The following is a 24,858-nucleotide window of genomic DNA, read 5'->3' as shown; positions in this document are numbered from 1 at the left end:
CCTAAGAAGTTAGGTACGCTTTAAATCCAGCTTCAGTCTAGTTGCAGTCTATCAGTACTTATCATTTGCCATGGCCCTTACCTTCCCTTGGTACCAATACAGCATGGTCTTCCTTTGATTTCACAGTCCATGTGTCTAAAACCAGTGTGGTTGTTTTTGGATTGGTATGTGCAAATCTGGAGGAGACACAAAACGTTAGATGAGCCTGATGGCACCTTCTGTAACAAAGTAACAAATTGAATGGCACTTACTGGCCACTTAGTGATGTCATCTGCCCAGACATGGGGTGTAATGGAGGCGGGCTCCTCACAAGTCCTGGGGCAAGCAAAATAAAAAGATTTACATGGCCAAATTCAGGAGAACTTAAAGCGGACAATCACAAATTAGCAATTATTTTATATATGTCCCAATGTGACACAGAATGACGTTTGCACAGTAAGTTGCCTTGTAGCACTGCAATGAGCTTGTATGTTCTCCTTCTGCTTGTGTGGCTTTCCTCCAGGGACTTCAGACTGATTGAATTAAAGAGGCTCTGTCACCACATTATAAGTGCCCTGTCTCCTACATAAGGAGATGGGCGCTATAATGTAGGTGACAGTAATGCTTTTTATTTAAAAAAAACGATCTATTTTCACAACGTTAGGAGCGATTTTGGTTTATGCTAATGAGCTTTCTTAATGCCCAAGTGGGCGTATTTTTACTTTTGATCAAGTGGGCGTTGTACAGAGGAGTGCATGACGCTGACCAAGCAGTGACCAATCAGCGTCATACACTTCTCATTGTTCCAGCCCAGCTTCTTTCACTGCACAATCACACTGGGCTGGAACAATGAGACACGCGCAGCAGCAGAGCATAGCAGGGTGTGTGTACGTACACACACGCAGCATTGCTGGCTGTGGGGAGGGGGGGGGGGGTGTGTGTGTGTGTGTGTGTGTGTGTGTGTGTGTGTGTGTGTGTGTGTGTGTGTGTGTGTAGCAGAGCTGTGTCCTATTTTTGTGTAGCGGAGTATGCACGGGCACCACTGATCCTTCATGGCCGCTATCAGCAGTTTTGAAGAATCAGTGGCGAGCACCCCCCACACACACAAATCCCGCCCCAACATGCAACTGCGCCACACACAACCCCCACTGTTCTTTTTTTACACAACACGTTTTTAAAACGCTTGCGTAAAAAAGATCGGCTCCTTTTCCAATTGATGTAAATGGAAAGCTTAATCAAGCATTGGACGTTTTTTTCATGTGTTTTTTTACGCACTTTGTGTGCGCTTTTTGGCACATAATTAGGACGCCCACTGACTATGGGAACATTTGCCACGTTTTACATGTAAAGGAATTGACTTGACACCTCTTTATTTACAGAACACGTTTTTTAAAAAACATGTGTAAAAAAAACAAAACGCGTTGTATGTACTATCAGAACACTTTACCAATTATGTACATGAAAAGCGTAAACAAGCGTTTTTTTAATGCGGTTTTGTTACGGGAAATGCACCAAAAAAAAACCACGTCAAATACACACCGTGTGAACCTGTCAATTGAGAAGTCATTCACTTCACTTTCATCATTCTCAGCCTTTTGGTGTGTCCTATAGCTTCTAAAAGCTGCATTGTAAAAACTCTCCCAAAGTGGCAGCCGGACAATGCTTAGCAATTTGAAGACACCTTTTCCTGGCTTGTAGCCAAAAATAGGGAGGGGGCGTGAGATTTCCTCCCACATTTACAGCAGCTGAGAGTCAGGTTGCTTTCCCTTATTCACCTTGCTGTAATTCTGGGAAGTGCTCCCTCTGGTGGCCAACACAGGAAAACATATCAAATGATTATTTAATTTTTAATACTTCCCACCATATAGGGAAAAAAAAAAAAAAAAAAATTAAGATAGAGTTAAAACGTTTTTTTTTTTAAATTTGCGACACATTCCCTTTAAGGATTGAAAAAAGAGGAAAATTGGAGGTCTCCTCGTGAATATGGAGGAGTAATGAGCAATTTGCCAGAGAGGAGTCCTCATGTTTGGCAGATGAGTGACAGAGTCTGTTAAAGTCCTGTAGCTAAGCCAGCATGTCACCACTCCAGAACAAAACAAGAGAAGAACACGTGTCAAGGAAGCTGATCTTAACTTAGAACAATACATCTTGTAACAAGCAGACAGCTTTGCTAAAGTAGTCCTAGTAATCCAAGGCAAGGGATGGGTGGCAGCTGGCCCACAGGTAATGTGGCTCAGCATGACACAAGTTACATACATTTTAGCTCGGACAACCAGTCCTAAAATGTATGTGTTATTTTTACCTGTAGTAAATCTTTATCAAGCAAGAACATGAGCAGGGCAGAAATACTGTTATAATAATATTGTTATATATAATTATTATTATAACAAGCGTGTCCATTACAATCCACAAGTCCTGTATTTACTGCACCTTCTGAAGTACGATACAGCAGATGGTCCAGCGTTTGCTCGTTTATCTGCTGATTGTTCCGCTGTTTACACAGGGAAATTATCGGTAATAAAACGTTCTATGAACTCTGATCTACCCGATAATCGCCCAGTGTAAAACCCCCTTAACCTAGGCAGTGGGGAAAATAGCGATGCATACAGTGAATGTATCCATAGGCTGAGCTTTTGCCATATGTGGGGCCGGTAGTTTCGGCATAGTAGGCTATGCTATCCAGAGGTACAGTAACAAAAATGTATACCGCGTGGTATATGTTTCTTTACAATAAGAGCCTATTGAGACCAGATGCCTATACAGTGGCAAACGTCGCAATCTTCCGTTGGAAATATATATTATATATAGTATCAGCTCAAATCGTATGTGAACAGAGCCCAAATAGTATTTTTTGCGGACTAAATATATATCTATGTAACATTATTGATAAATATCTTCCATCGTGTAATCACCAATCACCAATTTCGAGATCCCTGCTTGCTGTCAGGACATGGAAACATTTATTGTATACATTCAAAAGGCTGAAAACGCATCCAAGCATTATGGAGCGTCTCACCATGCCCAATGTCAGTTCGGGCGGGAGAGTATACTGGAGGGACACAATGAAGGTTTCCATTCATTAACAGCAAGGATTTTTAAAACAGACCAATATGACAGAATGTCTGATGCAACTACAATGCCAACCACTGGAGGCAGTATAATGAAAGTAATATTTCCGTTACTGCAGAAATAGGAGATGAGGAGAAGGAGGGGCGATTGACATAAGGAGTATATTAGAAAGTGTCAGTTTTAGTTTAAAACTTATTGAGCTACATCCCAAATCTAATATCTAACCCCAGTAGGCCACAGTTGGCATTGGCCAATTGTACAAATCCAGCTCTCCACCATTAAACTCACCGGGGGTCTTGGTGGCACACTGCACCGGACACTCTCCTCTCGCCATCTTTGTCATAAAGCAAAGGAGAATCATATTCTGGCCACTTTACAAAAGAAGCCAATGTTTCCTAGATGAAAAAAAATCAAAAAAAATCTTGAGACTCATACTGGTGGCAGGAATAGTTTTATGAACGTTTTTTTATATTTATACATTATATATTTCTTCTTTTAAGGTAAACAGCTGTATGGCTCCTTGTTTTTGTGGGATGAGTTGTGCTTTGCGCCATTTTTACTATAATGTACTGGTATACTGAATATCTATTCTCCCTCTACTAATGCGCGTTGTGCTGTTCCTCCGTTATTCTCTTCAGAAACGTATGTTCAAATAAATTGACCGCTGGGTTTTATTGTTCTTTACAATTGGGAGTGTCTCCCTACACATGGACGCTGCCCCTAGCTAGGGAAGTATGTTATACTGACAGATCAGCTTTAACCAGCTATTTTGGGGCATGAGGACGCAAATTTTTTTTTTAGTTTTCTCATCACTAACACGAGGGCCATAACTTTCACATTTTTCTGTCAACGTAGCCACGAGTGCTATTTTTTTTGTAGGACGAGTTGTATTTTTAAATCGCCCCATTCTGGGGCACCTATAAGTTATTGATTAACTATTAAACTTTTTTTGAGGGGGTATTAAAAAGACAATTCCATCATAGTTTTTGCGCTTTAAAGTTACGCTGTTCATCGTGCGGCATAAATAACATGTTAGCTTTATGCTATGTGTCGGTAGGAGATATATATATATATATATATATTCTAGATAGAGAGAGTTGTTTTTTTACTAGATTTGCATAATAGCACATTTTATGGAACAAAAATAGTTTTTTATCTCGCTGAATTCCAAGAGCCATAACTTTTTTTTAATTTTATTTTTTTCCGCCAATGTAGGTGTATGAAGGCTTGTTTTTTGTAGGACGAGTTGTACCTGTTTAAAGGCTATGCACACCTTTGAAATTATTGTGTTTTTTTTTAAACAAACGTGTGATTTGTGCAACTCTGTAATTACTTTTTATTCAAAATTATTTTTACTTTTTGAGATATAGCTGCTTTGTATCCTGTATAGAGCAGCTGTATCTTGCACTGAGACCTGAAGCCATCGGGTCAGCGGCACTGACTGGTTCAGTGACAGCGGGTCCTGCGTGTGTCTGATACGCAAGATTCACCTGTTATCGGTCACATCTAAGTTATGAACTTAGATGTGATCAAGAACCGGTGGATCCTGCGTATCAAAGACACGCAGGACCCGCTGTCGTGTATTTTATTTTTTCTACGCATTTCTATTTAATTCTTACTCTGAACACTTTTTCCTAATAAACTTCATTAAACGACGTTTTTTTTTTCAGTTTTTTTTTTTATTCTCACTAGGAGACTTCAAAACGCAAACTAATTAATTGCTTATGTAATGCTTTGATATTCTCAGTAGACCAAAGCTATATTTCCAGACAGTGTAAAACTGACGGGCAATCTATTAGTCCGAGCTTCGTGTCACGCAGCACCGATGGGGTGGCAGAAGGAACCCCCTTCCTTAGATAGCCGCTTAGATACTGTGGTCGCAATTAACCTTGGCATTTAAGGGGTTAAACGGCCTGGATAGTTAATATCTACCTACAGAGATCTATTCTCTCAAACTTGAACTGCAGATGGCCCAGAAAAGTGTTAATTTTGTGTAAAACATAAATGTAACATACAGCAAAATAAAAGTAAACAGCGGACGAATGAGCACCACCTACTGGTACAATATAGTGAGCAGATTAGTCCTAAACTCCTTACCGAGCAGTCCCGACGTAGTGTCTGTACACAGCCCGAATTATCATTCTGAACGCAGCAGCCAGACTCGCGCTCTAGGTCGTTTTCTCTCTTTATCAGTCTCTCGATTTGGGCATCTCTCCGTATGCAAGGGGAAAACTTGGCTCCCAAGTGGATGAGGGATATCTGAAAATGAGGGCGCATATTACCATCCATAATCCAGTTACAATACCTGGACCATAGTCCGATCACAATAGCATCCTATTGTGATCTAAGTCCGGGACAGTTAAACTGCAGGAGGTCAAGGAATTACAGCTCATTATCCCGGTCACCATATTATAGAGACACGTAGTGACAATTCTACTTACCGAACTAGGACCGATCCAGAAGTTTTCTTGCTGTATGTATTTTACGCTTTCGTATACACCTTTATTCCGTAAGACCTGCACCCAAAAATAGTGACAGAAAAAAAAAAAAGCTCATTAAAATGGTATGTAATCTCATTATTACTATTGCATTTCCCAACAGAAAAAAAGCAAACAAAAAGAAGCGTGAAATCTTAATATAAGGGTATGTTCACACGCTGAGTCAAAAAGGTCTCAAAATACAGAGCTGTTTTTAAGTGAAAACAGCTCCTGATTTTCAGACTTTTTTTGTGCCACTTGCGATTTTCACTGCGTTTTTTACGGCCGTTTTTGGAGCTTTTCTCAATAGTCTATGGAAAACGGCTCAAAAAATGTCCCAAGAAATGTCTTACACTTCTTTTTTGCGGCCGTTTTTTTACGCGTAAAAAAACGCAGTGAAAAACGCTCTGTTGCAACAGAACGCTGTTTTCCCATTGAAATCAATGGGCAGATGTTTGGAGGCGTTCGGTTTCCGATTTTTCGGCCGTTTTTGGCCCGAAAAACGGGTGAAAATAGGCCGTGTGAACATACCCTAACATTCAACCATTACAAACCATATGGATCAATCAGCTTTCCAAGGCCCCTGAATGACAATCTTATTTCATGACACAGGAGCAAGTAATTTAACGTTGCATTAACTAGGCATGTCATTTCAAGAGTCCAAAAAAGCAATCAGAAACCCTATAGCTAGTGCAATGGTGGCCATATTTGTTCTCACCCAGCTCTTCAAATATAACCAAGTAGCAGCTGAAAATGACATTTTACACTTTGACAGGGCGCAAGGACATATTTACTGTCAACTCTTTCATTTTTGTTCTAATTAGAATAGAAGTAGTAATGTCGCTGCAGTCTCTGGAGGGGAAAAGCTGTCAGTTCCCGGAGGTTAGGAGTTTAGTGATCTACGAAACAAACTAATGAAAGCAGAACCTACATTAGAAAAGGGAGAACCCCTATTTATAGAGCTTACCCTTCCTGTTCAGGGGGTAGTGATAGCCCAATGTTAAGGTTTCTTGAAAGCACTAAGGGTGTGATCAGTTTTATTTTAGGGTCCATCACTTTTACGATCAGAAATCTGAATAAAGGAACGCAAATACTGACAACTATACCATTAAAATAAAAGATAGCTCGAGCGTAAGGCTGGCCGTAGTCGTAAATGGTTATTGCTAATATTTTGAGAGGGTTTTACATGGGTGGCCTAACCTTTCGAAAATAAACGGAACAAAAGGAACAAAGGGGGGGGGGGCATATCGGCATTGCAGCCCCTTCACTTGAGTTTAGGTCATAAAAATAATATGGAATTCACTAATATAAATAAATAAGGGGCATGGTTCCAATTAATGAGCCCCCAATGGGACTCGAATCACAGTAATTTGAAACACGTTTCGCTTAATATGGCACATAGATTTTCTCACTATATGGTAATTAATAGATTACATTACACGCCTAAAAAAAGTCAAAATGGGATATAGATCCGTTGTTAGTTGTCCGTAATGTGCTTCTCCTGAAGCCGACTCGATCCATTTACTTTGGAGATGTCCGGTAATGGGGGCTCACAGGCATTTAGCCGCTGAGCCAGAGACTGTTGCAGGGAAGGGATTAAGTGAGGCTGAGGAGTTGGCTCCCCTCCCCCTCTCTGTTACAGGGGTGAGTCATTTAGGCAGGGGGGGGGGTCCGAGGAGAGGGGGCGGTTTTAGTGTATGGGAAGGGGTTATAAAAAGGGGCTGCTTACCTGTAGTGGGCCTCTTTGTCAGAAATTTTCCCTCCCTCCCTCCGGTATGGTTAATCTAAAGGTACAAGTTAGTTGGGGGGTGTTGGAACGTGTATGTAATTAAAAAAAAAACAAAAAAAAAAAAAAAAAACGACAACCAAAGAGGCCTCAATATTTCCGGTTATTTGGATGGAGATATAAAAAAAAAAAAGGAAAAAGGAGAAGGAGGAAACTATGTGTTTCACATGGTTCTCAATGCGGTGGTTATTGGTTTGTTTTGGACCGTCGATGTATGGGTGAGATATGTGGTATTACGGTGTTATGTCACAGCAGGCGGTAGTAGAAGGGGATTTACCTACATGTCCTTGGTTAGGCAGGCATACAGGTTGTTATTGACCTCTGTTAAGGTCATTGCGTTTTATATTTGGGAAATTTGTTATTTACATTTATTGTGTTAATAAAGCTGTGGCCGACCCCCGGGTCAACCCCACTTTAAAAGAGAGTTATGTGTCGGTGTGATGTTAATTTTAGTATGGGGAGGGGAGACTTATGGGTTAAATGTTGCTATATGCATACAGTCTTACCGTATTTTTCAGACTATAAGCTGCACCCAGGTTTTAGACAACAGAAAATAGGAGAAAGTGTCATATTTGACTACTTTTACAAAGAAAAAACTATTGGTTAAAAAAAATTATTTGTTCGGTGTCACTACATTCTGAGAGCCAAAACTTTTTTTTCATCGTTTGAGCGGTGTGAGGGCTTATTTTTTGCGGGACGAGCTGTAGTTTTTATTAGCACCATTTTTTGATCACTTTTTATTTAATTGTTTTTAGCGCTATGGTGACCAAAAAAACGATTCTGGGGTTTTAGTTTTTTTACGCTGTTTACCGTGTGAGTCAAATAATGCTGTATTGTAATAGTTCAGACCTTTTACGGATGCAGCGATATCAATTATTTTTTACATTGTGCCTGGGGAAAAAAAGGGGAAAAGCTTTTTTTTTCCCTACAGATTTTATTATTTCCCCTAGGGGACTTGAACCAGCGATCATCAGATCGCTGGAACAATACATGAATGAGTTACAGAAACAGCGTAACTCGCTGAGCTACGCTGTTTCCGTAACCCCTATAGTTGGGAATGGCAGTTACAGAAGCAGCGTAGCATGCTACGCCGTTTCCATAACTACTACTCAGTTCTATGGGAACTACGGAAAATGCGTAAGCTCAGCGAATTACGCTGTTTCCGTAACTCGACCATGTATACGGTTTTCTTAGCTACCGAGTTTCGGAAACAGCATAGCTCATAGTGCTACGCTGTTTCGTAACTCCCATCCACTTCTATGGGAGTTACGGAAACCGCGTAGCTCAGCCAGCACTCGGCTGTTTGCATAACTCCCGACTACCTAACCAGGAAGTGGCCAGGAGACAGCGGAGCAGAGTAAGATAGAACGGTGCTTAGGGGGCCCCGTTCTAGAGAGGTGCGGGTCCCAGAGGCGGGACCCACATCTATCCAACGTGGATGACATATCTTGTGGATATGTGTCATAAATGTCCTTCATGGGAAGTGCCCTATAAATGCCGCGTTCGCTATTGACCGGCATTTAACTAGTTAAACAGCCAGGAACCGCGCCATCACTGTTGCTGGCCGTTAGAGCAGCGTGTCAGCTGTAAAACACAGCTGACACCTGCAGTGTATGGAGCCGACTCCATGAAGTGCCGGCTCATCATGGGTCGGGAAGGGGTTAAGTAAGAGGCGGTCAGGGGGCCCAGCGCTGCCGGGTCCCTTGACTGCCGACTAGAAGACGCAGGGACTTTTTAGCAAGATTTATTCCTGCTAAAAACCGTGTCTTACAGTCCGAAAAATACAGTAAATTAAAGGGATCACACCCTCTGAGACAGCTTATGATGAAAGTTTGATTTTGTCGGGTGATTCTACTCGGAACAAGTTATATAATAAATTACAGGTGCTATTAACTCTTCAATTACTGTTTTTAGCACGCTTAGAAATTCTTAAGTAATGGATATCTGGTAGCCCCCCCACTCTTATATGGAAGAATCAGATCTATAAATACCATATTGTATGAAAAACTATACTATGCTGTGGAATGTAGAAGTAGATACTTTAAGTCCAAATGGCAACCTTGTATTGATATTCTGGAACAAACTGATAGAAACGATGTTCTAGGGAATATGAGAGAAACTTGTGTATTTGTTTTTTCCCTTTCCACTTAGGAGGGGAGAGCGTGGTTAAAAATAGGTGGAATTTTGGTAAATTATACATGTAGATATAACTACATCTTTATAACGTTTGTACTGAATTGAATATTGCCTTATTGGGGTTAATAAAATAAAACTTTTCAAACTGTTTGGAATGTGAATCAATGATGTAGCTTTCTAACTCATGGATCCCAGAAAAATCAAAACAATTGTGAAACCTACCAGTTCTGTGGTGGTGTGCTGTGCAAACCCAATGGGCGCAATACCGTATGTACCAATGGCTAGAAGAGTGATAAGCAAATGAACAAACGTGATCCAATAAGAGAAATAAGGTCTGAAAAGAGAGACACAAATTTAGACGATACATTTCTATATACGAGTCTACAATCTCCACAAAGGGACATGTCCACCTTTTGAGGAATATTTTAGGTGCCCACCCCTACCTCCAGATACTTTGGCGATTAGGAGAATATGGAACTCTTATTTCTCTGTTTATTTAGGAGTTTAGCATGGATACCTCATGTTTATCATGGATATTTATCGTTGATCTTGGATATCTTTTGAGGATGCAGCCAGGCCTCGTAATGCTGTGGGAGAATAGTGTGTCAGTGCTTTGTGTGGTACACTTAGAAGGCGCTGGGCAGCCCGTCTGATCTAATAGTATTGGCATAACTAATAGGCTGTATGCCAGCATGGTGCACTACATGTAACAGTGTGACTGGCACACTTCTAGAAGCTATATCCATGTGCAATGATAATACTAAGCAGCCACCCCCCTTATGAATAGTAGGTGTGAGAGTGGACGCTCTTCAGTATTTCGCACCTGGGCAACCTCCCTCTATGTAGCATTGTGCCTTGTCTGCATTCTGCTGGGTATTGGTTTGTGTACCTGCCCTTGTAAGTAAGTATAGCCTGTTCAGTAATTTTATTAAGGAGTTTTCAGAATTTCTTGCGGACTGACAAATATGTAGAAATTTCTTTGCTTATTTAAATCTAGGGTTAGTAACCCTTTTACGTTACTGTCCACATTGTAAGCCTCCACCTCAACAGACAATGGTGAATAGATATTAAAACTGCTGCAAAGAAAAAAGTAGTCGTTGGCGGAGCCTCAAGGAATCAGGTGGCTGCTTTCAGTTCTCCAAATTTATTCTAGATACCGGTCGTTAAATAGGTCACCGCCATCTCTCACCTGTGGCTGTCGATATGTTCCAGTTGGGTCTGCACAGTGCTGCTGATACTTCTCCTATAAGTCCTATTTAACCAGTTTCCCACCACTCCTAAGCCATACCGGCGCTTCTTCCGATCAAATGCAAAATGCTTCACCTGAGATGCAATACGCTTCCCTCTACGTGGTTGGCCAGACAAGGTTGGAGAGGGCTTTATAGATTCTTTCCTGCTAGAAAAGAGAAGACCTAATTACCGGTTAGGCATTTTCACTTAAAATATACTTTATAGTAACATGAAGACATAACAGAGGTTGCAGAAAACATATGCATCTTGGTGCAAAAGAATAGGATCAGAACTCAAAACAAAGAGTTTAGCCATCTGACACGTGCATTTATGGCATATCCACCTATGGGACCCCCACCTATCAGGAAATGTCTGTATTCAAGCTGTAGGGTGAATGAAGAGGTGGCCGCGCAGATGCGTTGAGCTCCCTTCTCAAGTCTATGGGAGTTGCGGAACGAGCCGAGCAAGTGTTCTCAGCTCTTTCTAGACCTGCTCAGCTCTCATAGAATTGAACTAAGAGAGCTAGCACATGCACAAAAACCTCTCCATTCAGCCTGTGGTAAACTCAACTGGCAGAACAGGGGTCAGGTATCCACTGTTCTCCCAATAGTTGGGGGTCTCAAAACTGAAACCTCCATCTTCTAGACACTTATGGCATAACCTGTGTATATGAATAAATATCTCAGATCGGCTTACCCCTTAAAGGGGTTCTCTGGGCATTTCATACTGATAACCAATCCTTTAGGATAGGTCACCAATATCAGATCGGTGGGGGTTCAATTCCCACAAGCTCTGCCGATCAGCTGACTGGAGGGGTCACGGCGACGTAGCTTTCCAAGCACAGCGCTGTACACATCTGTAGTGGCTGTGCCTGGGATTACAGTTACGCTCCCATTCAAGTGAGAAACATTGAAGAGACCATGTTATTCGTTGCCACGGCCACTTCAGTCAGATGATCGATGGGGGTTCTGGGAGTGGGACCCCCACCGATCTAATATTGATTCTATTCCAAGGACAAACCATTAATATAAAATGCCCGAAGAACCTCTTTAAGCAAACATGGGGTCACTTACACGGCTATAATGGAGCCCTCTGATTTATCTTCAAGAGTTGGCACATGAGCTCTATAAGCAGCAGATAGAGGAGGAGACTCAAAGACATCATCGGGCATAGAGAACGTTTCATCATGCATGTCAACCTGTTCAAAGAAAAAAAAAAAAAAACACATGAAACCGCTTGAATGATGTTTATTAAGGAATGGCTACCCGAATTGAGAGATAAAGGTTTCTTGCCTTACTGAAGAAGGAGGAATCTAGAGTGTCTGGTGCATCCACCGTGTCCTCATCCATAAAGCTGGGATAAGCAAAGCTGGATTTCTGCCCAGCTTTCCTGCTGTGGGGAGTGTCTAGTATTGGGCGACCCTAGAAACACATTTGAACACAATGTATCTCAGCAAGTTAAGGACTACATTTAGATGAGGCAATCAATAAATTTAAAGCGGTTGTGCTATGTCCAAAAACGGCACTTTACGGACTTAACGCAACGTGAAATGTGTTCTTCAGTAAGGAACACACGCTACAATAGGTTTTTGTTGCACGCATAGTTGAAGGACAATTTAGTATACATTCTGTTCATTTTACCGTACCTTAATAATGGCAGCGGCTGCACGAAAGCTCATGTGTGCGACACTTTCCCTCTTGCGTCGTGGTAAACGGGTGTATCCTGAACGTACACTGGTAAAGGAGGTCAGTGACATTACTCCAGGAGTCACTGGGGCTATGCCCGTGTGAGGGGTCCTTGGCCGGTCCACCTCATCGGGGTGTCGAAAAGCACGTCCCCGTGCCAACGGATCCACAATCTAGGCAAGAGAATAAAATAAAAATGGGATCTTGAGTCTTGATAACATTAATAGAAATGTTTTGGAGCAAGGTTACTTGTAGGTGGAATGTTCTGACGAGATTGTGCACATGCAGGCCACTTTTCCCATTTAGATGGCAGACTCAACGCCATCAAGTACCCACCCGATGCATTTCACTTAAATTATACTCTACTTCAATTTCTAGAGCCTGACCTCCTGAAGTTTGCCTCATTGCGTATATGCTAGTTCGGGAGGGTTGACGTAACTAAAATGGACTCTTCCAAAAATCTTAGATTATTTTCAGACCTTGAAGTTCCCCTGCCAAGACATTTTATCTTTAGCGTTAAGAGATGAATTAGGAAGTGGATATGAAAGGTTTCGGCCTCTCGCTTAGGGCTCATTCAAACGAACAAGAATCTCGTCCATGTGTCACACGGTCCCATGTATTTCGATGGGGCCGTCCACACGACCGTTGTTTCAACGGAGCGGGTGAACAGTCAGTGAAAAAAATAGGACGTGTCCTATTGTACTGCGGGTCTCGCATCCCTCCATAGATTCTAATCTGTAGGGGATCCGTGACAACGCGTCCCGCACGGGTACATCTCGGATGTGGAAAACGATAGTTTTTCATGTCCGAGGTGGCCTACGTTCGTGTGAATGTAGCCTTAGGTTATACAACTTTAATCAGAAGACAAGAAAAGGGTGGCGTGGGTCTCCTGGACATAGAACTATCATAAGACAACCCTGTCTATGTCCTTAATTTACTGAGGGAAAGGAAAACTAGACGCTGGGTCGACATTGAGACGTAGTGCTCTGCCTTGCTACGCTGTTTCGGCCACATCCCTTGGATAGAGGGGAATACACCGCCTCCTCATGTTCCTTCTACGGTTCTGAAACTTCAACCCTCGGAAACTGGGCTTGACTGGCTACCAGGCGCACTTATTTTCTGAAACCCTAGGTTCACTATTTCTCTTAACACTCATGAATTCTTGGGTATAAAGCAGAGGAGATGAAGTGTGCCGGGGCAGGATTCAGGTTGATGGTTCTTTGAAATCGCTTAGTGACATTTTGGGGAAAACTCCTAGGGGTGCCTGGTGACTTTTCTTTCCTAGAGCCACAACTAAGATATAGTTAAAGCTTCCTCTTATGACTTGAGGGCCTGTGTTCGCAAACCTCAGCACCAGCACATACTATCTCTTATCTATGGCCTCCTGCTCGGGACATGGGTACCCCACGCCCGTTTCCATACAAAGCAGCGTGGTAACGGGAGTTAGGGAAGAAGTCTTCCTCCAATGACTGCGACAAAGTATTTATTTTGACAGACTGTTTCCTGTAAGTTGCAAGAGAACAGCAACAAAAATTTATTTTTTTCCCTCCCATTCAGATTTGTGTTGGAGATATGGGGCCGATATAGGTACCATGGAACATATTTAGTGACGCTGTCCAAGGATTAAGCCTCTATGCGAAGACGTTCAATCCTTATTTAATTATCTGGATTCTGTTGATATCCTTATAACTGCTGACATGGCCCTTCTATCCATGTGTATTATTATTGTGCATTATCGGACTTGCATAAAAATGTTCCCAATCTAATTACTGGGATTGCTACAATAGTAGCTTAAAAGGGTTGAAAGACACTGGTGGGGGTCACAGTGGTTGAATCCAACTGCTAGAACAAAACAGCAGCACTGCTAAGGAAAGTGGTATGCCTTTTAGCGGGCAGCTGCACAGCTGGCCCTTATGGTCAATAGCAGGGTTTTATTATGCGAGGATGGAAACTATTCCTCCATTTGCCATCCTAGTAAAATGTTTCTGCTTGTAAATTGCATTTTAGGGGAATATGGTCCTTTTACCTAGTGTATACAAGGGTGACCTATGTGATCAGCCTACCTTGGGCAGCCGACAGGTGGCTGGAGACTCCGTTGCCTGGAAGGAGGGTGTTTCCTGGCTGGGCAGTTCCATATCCCTTTGGTATTGTGGTTTAAGTTTTCCATAACGAAGGCTGCAGTGATGAAGGCTTTTGCGCTGCCACTGTTGTCTTTTTCCTTCCAAGTTACTACTTACACCAAACCACTGTGCTGTACCTCTGAGCAAAGAAAAAAGACCAGCTTTAGCCTGTGCTGCCATACTCAACCATGGTTGCCACAGTGTATACTCTCAATTACCGATTAGAGGGGTTACCCGATGTGTGAACCACCCGTAATGTACAGCGGTCATCTAAAGCAGATAATCCCTCCAAGCAGGAATATGAGAATTTGACAAAAAAAAAAAATTCTCATTTTTTTTATAATTTCCCCGAAAACCATGATGAATGAGGACTTCCTTACCTGTTCTGTATCATGGCCCGACAGTTTCATGTGTTGGACAAATTCCTAACAGCTTATCAGAGCAACTATAACCCAGTAATTGTTTCCAACATCAGATTACTGTGAATTTCTTAGTGTAACGATGACTTTCCAGAATACACAAATCAACAGATCCATCGCTTTCAGAACAAAGTATTTTTTGTCAATGCTATCCTTTTGGATAACGAATTGATTAACTTTTAATTTTATTATTCTTTCTTGGGGGGGGGGGGGAATAAAAATTACTGTATTTGTTTCATGCCATTCACCGTGCAGGATAAATAAACATTTTTACTTTATTCTATGGAGCATTAACGTTCGCCACTACCAGATATGTATCTTTTTTCATAAATATTTTTTTTGCTTTTGCACAAAAAAAGCATCTTTCATAGAGAAAATGTTCCATCGACTTGTATTTTTTGTGGTGCGAGTTCTATTTTTCCATTGTACGATTATGGGTTACACAAAACTCATTGATTAACTTTAACCCTTTTTAGTTGCCACAATCAACAGTTAAACAGTTGGCACCGGAGCTTTCTCCGCTGCCAGCTGTTACCTAGGGAACGTTCACGAGGGTAAACCTGCAGGAACTTCAGCAGAGCCCGCAGGTGCATTTGGACGTACATGCCCCAAGGGGTTAACCATCAGCTCCTTACAAGTCCATGCCTAAATTCATTGAGTAACCTTACTTTCTTATGCTTTGTGAAAGAGATGTCTGTCTTCTAAAGGTGGGCCTGTCACCTGTGGCACCATCTTCTTCCCTCCTTGGTTCCTGCAGGCTGACACTCTTTTGGTACAGTGGTTTGGGAAGGGTCTGTAAAACAGAACAGGGAAATACATACATCTTACATCAACTGATCAGCAGAATTTAAATCACTAATAAAGTGTAACCTACTTCTTACAAGCTTACATAAATTAGCTAGCAAATGTCTTATACAAGGGTAACACTGACCAGAGTTTGTGACTAGGTGGCTTACTATACGGATGTTTAATACAGCCAAAGGCTAGAAGGTTCACGTTAACATTTGGTCCTCAAGAACGGCTCTTGATATGTATGCGGTGTACATACTGAAATAAATGGGATTGCTATTGGAGTACTCCAATCATCTGAAAAAAAAAAATCAAAGTCCAAAGCGACAAGCCTTCTTTACTGTGAATCTATGGAACAGTCACAGCAGGAGCCGTCACAGCAGGGACAGGAGATGGCTTTAAAAAAGGCCAAGATAATTTCCTAGAACGAAAAATATCAGCTCTTAGGTCAGTGTGTAGAATTCTAGTTTGAATTTGATCCGATCGGATCGCCACTTAGGATCAGGAGGGACACATATAAGGCTTGAAAATGCTTCCATTGAGGAAGTGAAACGTCGCATTCGTTGGGTGAAGACACTTCACATTTTTTCTGAGTGCTGCTTCCGTGCTCTTTTTCTCTTGTTGTATACTATATGGGGAGAAGTCACTCCTACTATTTGAAGCTTAGCACCGACCATTCATTTGGAGATATATATATATATATAAAACAAATATTCAATTAATTATTGGTTTTGTACCCGTAACTGCTTGGCATCCCTCTCAGCTTCAGTAGGAGGGATAGTAATGGAGAGGTTGGGTGGTTTCCGGCTTTGTAGTCGTGAGTTGCTTCCATTTTTGTTTACAGATGCCATATCTGGTTAAAAGAAAAAAAAGAAGAAAAGACCGAACATGGTAAGACACATCTGTATTATACATCTGTTAGATCACTGCACATCACCTACAAATCTGATAGGAGAGCAATGGAGGAGAACCCAACAGCCCATGTAATGTGGATGGGAGAGATTTAAGAAATATACAGCCATAAAGCAATTTACAGCCTGTCATTTCTGTCGAGATGGTGAACGCATCCCTGGATGTGAAAACACCTTTATATTTTTGCTAAAATAGCAATGTGAGCATTGTGCAATACTGTACATACGCAACAGCAAAGTATTATCGCAAACAGTTCTGTGCAGGTGTAACCGATAATAAAGAAACATTCGATGGGGCGTTACAGACACAAAACAGATGACCACATACTTGCTGGCAGGAAACTGGCACCATAACGTAGTCTTGTCTACCAGACTGCTTACTGTCTGAAAATAGATCATTATGTGCCCAGGAACTATGCCAAACTGTAGACCCAGGACCACATTCTGCGGAGTGCGGCTATAAAGAACGTCTCTTGCTCTGGAGGACTCCGCACGTCCATGCATTACGAGGACAGGCCGTTGCTTTCGTTCTAATGCTTCATACTGCATTGATCTGGTGCCAGCATAAAGCCGACACCACTGCCATACACAAATAGGGAAAATAGTACGTGTCATATAGCCAATGAGAAGATACGGGGTCTAGCTTTATATTTTACTACAATGGTGCCAAAATATAATAGACTTTAGGAGCCAGTCAGACCACATTCAGTACTCTAGTAAAAAGTATATCCAACCATCTATAGAAAACAACCTAAATCTCAATGTGCCAGTAATAGATTTCTAGGTGCATTGGCGAGTATATTAAAGGCTATGAACACCTTTGAGGGCATTTAAAAAAAAATAAAATAAATAGGTCAGTGTGTTTAGTGTAACTTTGTAATTAGTCTTTATTAAAAAAGAGAGTTTTACTTTTGGAGATACAGCTGTTCTAATATTCTCTATACAGAACAGCTAGCGTTAGCTATTACCAGAATCCGTCGGACTGGTTCAGTGTCGGCGGGTCCTGCGTGTCTGACATGCAGGATTCACCTGTAACCAATCACATATAAGTTATGAACTCGCCAATACTCAACCTGTCAGGTCCGTGGGACTGACGGATTGAGTGTAAAGCAAACGATACAGATGCTCTGAATAGAGAACAGAGAGCAGCTGTATCTAAAAAAGTAAAACGAAAACGTAAAGTAAAAATATTTTTTTTTATGCCACACATGGATTTCAATGGTGGTTAAGAGCCAGAAGCTGTGGTCAAAAAAATGTCTGCGGAAAACAACAAAAACACCTCTGCCTCATTAAAATCATTGGGGGGAGATTTGGGGCCAAAAATCTGTGTGTGAACCAAGTCTTATATAGTACACATGAAACCCAATGACATGTTCGTAAATTATATTAAAATCGGTCTTAAGAAATCTTGCTCATAATACAAGGACCCCTTGGGTGGTAGAGTAGCCACTTTAGGTTTTTATTTCAGATACACATCATAACTTAGGTGATTGGAAAAGAAGGATTTCAGCTTGGGCCTTGGTCTAGAGTGGAAAATACTTTTCTTACCCACACAAACAAGAGGATAGCCCCTCTCCCAATGGCATGAAGCTGATGTTTTCTGGACCCAATAATCATTGACTACTTTCTGTATTGCAGACTAGCCTGGGCTTTTTACCTATTTTTTCCAGGCTAGATCTGTCTGTTTAGCACTACAGCGGTTTATGGGTTTTCTTTGTCTATGATAAAGAAGAATAATAGAGACTCTACAAAAAAAAAAAAAAAATAGCAATGGTATTAAAAGACACAGATCCATGAAGTTCTGTGGTATACTTTTAACCATCTAATGTCTATAGGAAAAGCAGAATTTTTCCTGTCTGATACCATTATCTCCTATACTTTAGGGCCTGTTCACATCAGCGTTGCCCTTCCGTTGAAGGGTTCCGTTGGGTTAACCTCTCAACACAAAGGCAAACTGAAATCTTAGCTTCCGTTTCCCTCACCATTGATCTCAATGACGACTGAAAAGTTGCTATTTGTTTCCGTTGTGACAGGGTTTCGTGTTCTTGACTAAATCAATAGTGCAGTCGACTGCGCTATTGATACCGTCAAACCGACGGAACCCTGTCAACGGTGACAAACGAAAACCATTAGCTAGGCTTGCGTCACCATTGAGTTCAATGGTGAGGGAAACGGAAGCTAAGCTTTCAGTTTGCCTTTGTGTTGAGAGGTTAACCCAACGGAAACCTCTGACGGAACCCCTCGGCGGAAAGGAACGCTGATGTGAAAGGGATTAGTAGTGGCGTCAAAGTTGTCTCATTGCCATCTTCTCAACTTCCATAGAACTACCAAGCATGTTTGGCTGAAGACAACACATTTTTCATGGCTATGTCATGACTTCTCTAAACCGGAATAATAATAATAAATTACACCCCGAGTAAAAAACACAATGATGTATTAATTTACACCATGCATTAGACTGAACACCCCAAAATGACAAGAGTATACACACCGCGCTAGTAGCCAGTGCTGCTACTACTACTAGCGTCTGTGTGCACAATACATCATCTCCAGTGGGAGAACAGACGGCAATAGAGGCAAAGTGTTGAACACATGAATCAGCGAGTGGGAGGAATCAATGGAGAATAGAAGAGAATGTGTAGTGCTGAGAAATTGGTAGGAGCGTAGTAACAATGATGCTACAACCAGTCCAAAACCGCTATACTCCATGCTCTGTGTGCAGGGACTGTGTGGGCAAAGACCTCTCACAACTTACTTATAATGCAAATCCTGGGGGAGAAAAGAAGTGGGTAAAAGGCATGACACATAGGAGAAATTGAACTGGCACGATTAACACATACGAGGGCATGAGATAACCCACTGAAGGGGGGGGGGGAGGGGTCACTTGTAATGGCTTCTAAAGCCTTTGTCACTCAAGCATTTAGGACACATTTAGATCTTCATATTAGTTAAAAGCGAAGGCCACTAAGCCAAGTGACATAATTGAATGGTCCTCAACTAGCGGCACTCGATTTCCTTGCGCTTGGCATCACCAGTTGCTATTGAGCACCAAGCGCTAAATGAAAAGACTTACCAGGAATCTTAAGGGCCTTTTACACCGGCCGATAATCAGCCGGTGCAGCGAGCGCCAATCAACGAGACAGTCGATCGGTGCTCGTTTGTTCCCGTCACACGGAGCTATGGATGGGGACGAGCGGTCGTTACTCCATTCACTCGTCCCCATCCATTATCATGTCGGCAGTGAGTCTCTGTTCACACAGGGAGATGCGCTGCCGACAACGATAATATTTCACTTTTTAAAAACGATACGACCAGCAGATGATCGCGCGCTAACTCACTCATCTGCTGATCGTTCCCTGGTTTACACAGGGCAATTATCTCTCTATGAACGCTCGTCTGCAAGATAATCTGCCAGTGTAAATCCCCTTTACTATGATATTATATGAGGGTTAAAACGGTGTAAATACTGATGGTCATTTACAGTAGCATAAGAGAATAAGTCAGCTGTATTGCCATAAACTATATAAATGTAGCAGGAGCCATACATTTAAAGAGGTTGTCCAGGATTAGAAATAAGGGTCTGCTCCCCCCCCCCCCCCAGAAACAGCATCACATCTGTCCATGGACTGTATCTGGCTTTGCAGTTAAAAAGGACCGGTCACTAGGTCATATAAGTTGAACTGATTAATGGACCCGAATAGCGCGGTCTCCTTGATTCCACCCAGTGTCAGGGATATGAACCAACGTTGTGTTGGCTCCCACTGTTCTGTTATGTTGACTCCCTATATGCAACTTTGCTGTAGTTAGCCAAGGAGGAGCTAGCTTCCCTGCCTCTGATGCAGACCAATCAGCGCGAGGCAGCTTGAGGGCAGTACACGCCCTGTTGGTTAACAAAAGCAAATTAGCTAGGGGATCCAGGAAGAAAAACAGCGTTGGAATCAGGGAGACCCCACTATTAAAGGGTTATTCCCATCTTCACTTTTAAAAATGATCTTCCCCAAAACTCATTTTCTATTAAAAATAAACATGTTATACCCCTTCATAATGTTTTCTTACCTCCCATTTTCCACTTTTTCATGGCATGGTCCTGCTTCTCGATCCCTGGCTTTTCTGATTTAGTGGGTGGTACTAAGCCCCTTTCTGTACAAATCCAGCAAGTGGCGCTGTGATATCACAGCACTGCTTGTAGGTGTACGCGCGCTCCCGACACTGCTGCTATGAATATTACTACATATTCTGTGCCACTAATGTTCTAACAGGACTGGTAAAGGAGGTTTCCCATTCCCCTCTCTTTACCGGATGTCCTGTTTCAGTGTAATAATGCCAGTAAAAACCGTTATAAATATTGGTGGAGTGGACTACCCGGTCAGAAGCAGTTTGAACGGATCCCTACACGTCGGGGCGGAGATGACTGTAGCAGAGCCCTTTATCAGGGCTGCCACCATGAGCTTACTTATTTTGCAAAGTTCACACTGTTATCTCTAGATTTGCATATAGAGATAACAGTGCTTAGGGGAACCAGCGTCGTCGTAACAGCTCTGAGAACTCTGCTACGTCTTAGCTGGGATGTGCAGACATTAGCTGAACTTCTGAATAGGACGGCTCTCTGACTACTGCACATGTCTGAAAGCGGTCCTATCCACTTCTATGGCGCAGCAAAGAGGTGGCTGGGTCAGAAGCTACTGCGCATGCTCTTCAAATGCACACCCCCGAGAACCCAGCCCTAATCTTCAAACAGTTCGATAGCATCTGCGCAGGCGCGGCCACCGCATCAGAGTCTCGGAAGTGGTCGTACCCATAGGAAACAGAGACCTGGGATACAACAGAAACGATCTCAAGAACGGTACGAAAGATAAAATATATTGGCAGATATTCATAACTTTACATAAGGAACACATTTAAATGTGATCTTTGAGATGGGAATACCCCTTTAAGGTCAGTAAACCAGTTAAACTTACATGACGTAGCGACAGTTCCTCTAAGTCTATTCATTTGAATACTAAAATACCAGTTACAACCCATGGACAGACAGGACACTGTTACTGGGAAAAGCAGAGCCTTTTATCTAATCCTGGGCAACCACTTCTCTGCACTTCTCGGATTTACAGCATAGCAGGCGTAGTCTCGCGAGATTACACTGTAAACTCATTTACAGCGAGATCTCGCTGTGCTGTAAATCACAGAGACGCTACAGAAGTGGTCAGGATTCTGCATACACATCACGTCCTGGCTGGAGGTAATGTATATTCATTGTCAGGACACTGCAGTAACGTTACAGTGTGTTTATGTGGCTGCACATAGCGATATGCAGTGTAAATGAATTGAGAGACGTGTATGACGCTGATTGGTCACTGATTGGTCAGAATCATACACTCCTCTGTACAACGCCCACTTGGTCATCTAGTAAAACAGGCCCAGTTGTCCATTGAGAAACTCATAAGCATAAAGCGAATATAGGTCATTACTCCGTAAAAGAAATGAGTTTTTCTAAATAAAAAAACACTGCTGTAATCTACATTACAGCGCTGATCACATCATGTACAGATAGGCCACTTATAATGTGGTGACTGAGCCTTTTTAAATGTATGGCTCCTGCCATATTATGGCCATCTGCGTGCAGCTTTAATGCCCACAACGGGATCAGATTGCCAGATGTCAGGACAAAGCAGGTAAACATCGTTTTTGAAGCTGTATTAATAAAACTGCACAGATCTTCACAAATTATCATATTCCAATCAATCAATTGGAGCATTACAGTAGGTCTGCACATACTACAAGTGCCTTGGTTAAATATTGGACCGCCATGGAGTGCATGCATAATGCACCACATGAAGTCTCAAACTAGGACTTTTGCATGTGTCTAGTGATGAGATTGCGTTTGAGAAGGATATAGGATTAAGGTCATCTTACACTGGCCAATTTTGGCGGCTGCAACGAGACAGCTCGTTGATCGCCGCTCGTTTGCTCCTGTCACACGGAGCTATGGATGGGGAAGAGTGCTTGTCACTCAGATCGCTCGTCCCCATATATTACCATGTCGCAGGGTGTCTCCGTTTACACACGGAGATGCGCTGCCGACAACGATAATATTTTAGCTTTTTAAAACTATACGATCAGCAGATGAACGAGTGTTCGCTCATTCACCTGATCTCTGCCCTGTTCACACAGGTCAATTAATGGCAACGAGCATCCTTTGAACGTTATTATTGTTTGCCTGATAATTGGCCCATGTAAAAGCGCCTTTAGCCATCGATGGTTTGTAGGGCACATTAGTTATTGCAATATATGGTATATGGGAGAACACTACATACTCTCTGCTACCATAGGGCAAGAGTAATGTGTTCTATACTGTCCAGTGTTAGCAATGTAAGGCCTAGTTCACACAGAGATTTTGTGATGTCAAAATCGTGTGGGAAACTGCGTCAAAGAACGGCCGAAAACGCCTCCAATTGATTTTAATGGGAGGCAGAGGCTTTTTTTCCAGCGAGCGGAAAATGCTTGCGTGAAAAAGAAGCTTCGTACTTTCTTCAGGCGTTTGTCTCTGATCTCCCATGGACATCAATGGGAGGCAGAGAAAGCAGTTTTCGCTGCATTTTCTGCCTGCGGCCAAAAAACGCAGCGAAAAACGCCGCAAAGAGTGCAGACGGGCCTGCAAAAAACTCAGTGTGAACTAGGCCTAAAAGTCCATATCATACCCTCCTACCTGTGTACAAATTAATATTATATGGAAATGGGCAGAAGCATCAGCACTAAAGCCCCCACCACCATAAAAATTCGGCCATTTCGCATTTTTATTTTAAGCAAGTTTGTTCCTCTACAAAAGGTAAAAAGTCCCGGCATAAATACACCGATAAATAATATAAACTATATACAATGCGTTTGGAAAATCTGTTGACCGTTTTACTTTTTTCACATTTTGTTATGTTGCGCACTAAAATAAAAAAAACTATTCAAGTTTTCCCCCCATCATTCTGCACTCAATACCCCATAATGACAAAGTGAAAACAGAATTTTAGAAATTTTTGCAAATTTATTAAAAACTCAAAATTTCAGATGGACATACTGCAAGTATTCAGACACTTTGCTATGACACTTGAAATTTCGCTCTGGGGGCCTCCCATTTCTCTAGATCTTTGAAATGTTTTACACCTTGATTGTAGTCCACCTGTGGTAAATTCATTTGATTGGACATGATTTGGAAAAACACACACCTGTCTATATAAGGTATCACAGCTGACAATGTATATCAGAGCAAAAACCAAGCCATGAGGAGTAAAGAACTGCCTGCAGAGCTCAGAGACAGGATTGTGTGGTGGCACAGATCTGGAGAAGGGTACATAAAAAAAAATTCTTCTGCACTAAAAGTTCCCAAGAGCACAGTGGTCTCCACAATTCTTAAATGGAATAAGTTTGGAAGAACCAGGACTCTTCCTAGAGCTGGCCCCTCCACCAAACTATGTAAGCGGAGGAGAAGGGTCTTGGTAAGAGAGGTGACCAAGAACCCAATGATCACTCCGACTGAGCTCCAAAGACCCTGCACGTGCAGATGGGAGAAGCTTCCAGAAGGTCAACCATCACTGCAGCACTCCACCAATCTGGGCTTTATGGCAGAGTGGTCAGAAAGAAGCCTCTCCTCAGTAAAAGACACATGAAATCCTGCCTGGAGTTTGCAAAAAAGCTCCTAAAAAAACCTCAGACTGAGAAACAAGATTCTGTGGTCTGATGAAACCAAGATTAAAACTTTTTGGGCTCAATTCTAAGCATGTCTGGAGGAAACCAGGCACTGCTCATCACCTGCCAAATACCATCCCTACAGTAAAGCATGGTGGGGGCAGCTGCATCATCATGCTGTGGGGGGTGTTTTTCAGCAGTTGGGACTGGTCAGGGTTGAGGGAAGGATGACTGGAGCAAAGTACACAGGTAGAGCTTCCGGTTTCCAATAAAGAGGAATCAACCGTTTAGCCACCACCACTAAAATCTCCATTAATTTCTGTGTTACCGGTGAGCATCAAATCCCAATTGTCAAACCCAATAAACAGAGCTTGGGTGAGACCGGAAACATTACATGGCAAATTTTTTAAGTCTCACGACAGATTGACTACCAGAAACGCATAATCTTTGGGCATTCCCACCAAATACGATAGAAAGATCCAACCCCCTTATTAAATCGCCAACAAATTGAGCTAGCTGAATGGAACATTTGGTATATTCTAACTGGAGTGTAATACAACCGTGTAAGGAGTTTATAGGAATTCTC

General features: G+C 42.2%; 1 protein-coding gene across 3 annotated transcripts in view; it reads right to left on the bottom strand.

Annotated features, from left to right (window-relative positions):
• The window catches only part of RHBDF2 (rhomboid 5 homolog 2), a 58,816-nt gene that overhangs the window by 12,328 nt on the left and 21,630 nt on the right, over nt 1-24,858 (bottom strand). For 2 of the 3 annotated variants that reach the window (XM_075846852.1, XM_075846853.1), the window contains exons 3-15: nt 16,428-16,543; nt 15,570-15,694; nt 14,426-14,621; nt 12,323-12,535; nt 11,970-12,098; nt 11,751-11,875; nt 10,637-10,843; nt 9,670-9,781; nt 5,490-5,564; nt 5,146-5,307; nt 3,337-3,443; nt 252-315; nt 82-176 (exon numbers count right to left, since the gene is read on the bottom strand). In XM_075846852.1, the coding sequence (XP_075702967.1) occupies nt 82-176; nt 252-315; nt 3,337-3,443; nt 5,146-5,307; nt 5,490-5,564; nt 9,670-9,781; nt 10,637-10,843; nt 11,751-11,875; nt 11,970-12,098; nt 12,323-12,535; nt 14,426-14,621; nt 15,570-15,694; nt 16,428-16,541 (1,724 nt within the window). In that variant the 5' untranslated portion in view covers nt 16,542-16,543. The remainder of the gene's footprint in view (nt 1-81; nt 177-251; nt 316-3,336; nt 3,444-5,145; nt 5,308-5,489; nt 5,565-9,669; nt 9,782-10,636; nt 10,844-11,750; nt 11,876-11,969; nt 12,099-12,322; nt 12,536-14,425; nt 14,622-15,569; nt 15,695-16,427; nt 16,544-24,858) is intronic. The other variant, XM_075846854.1, reaches the window with a different exon arrangement.

Source organism: Rhinoderma darwinii, chromosome 13, assembly GCF_050947455.1.
Source record: "Rhinoderma darwinii isolate aRhiDar2 chromosome 13, aRhiDar2.hap1, whole genome shotgun sequence".
In the NCBI taxonomy this organism is placed as follows: domain Eukaryota; kingdom Metazoa; phylum Chordata; class Amphibia; order Anura; family Rhinodermatidae; genus Rhinoderma; species Rhinoderma darwinii.
This window is presented reverse-complemented; position numbering and strand designations above follow the sequence as displayed.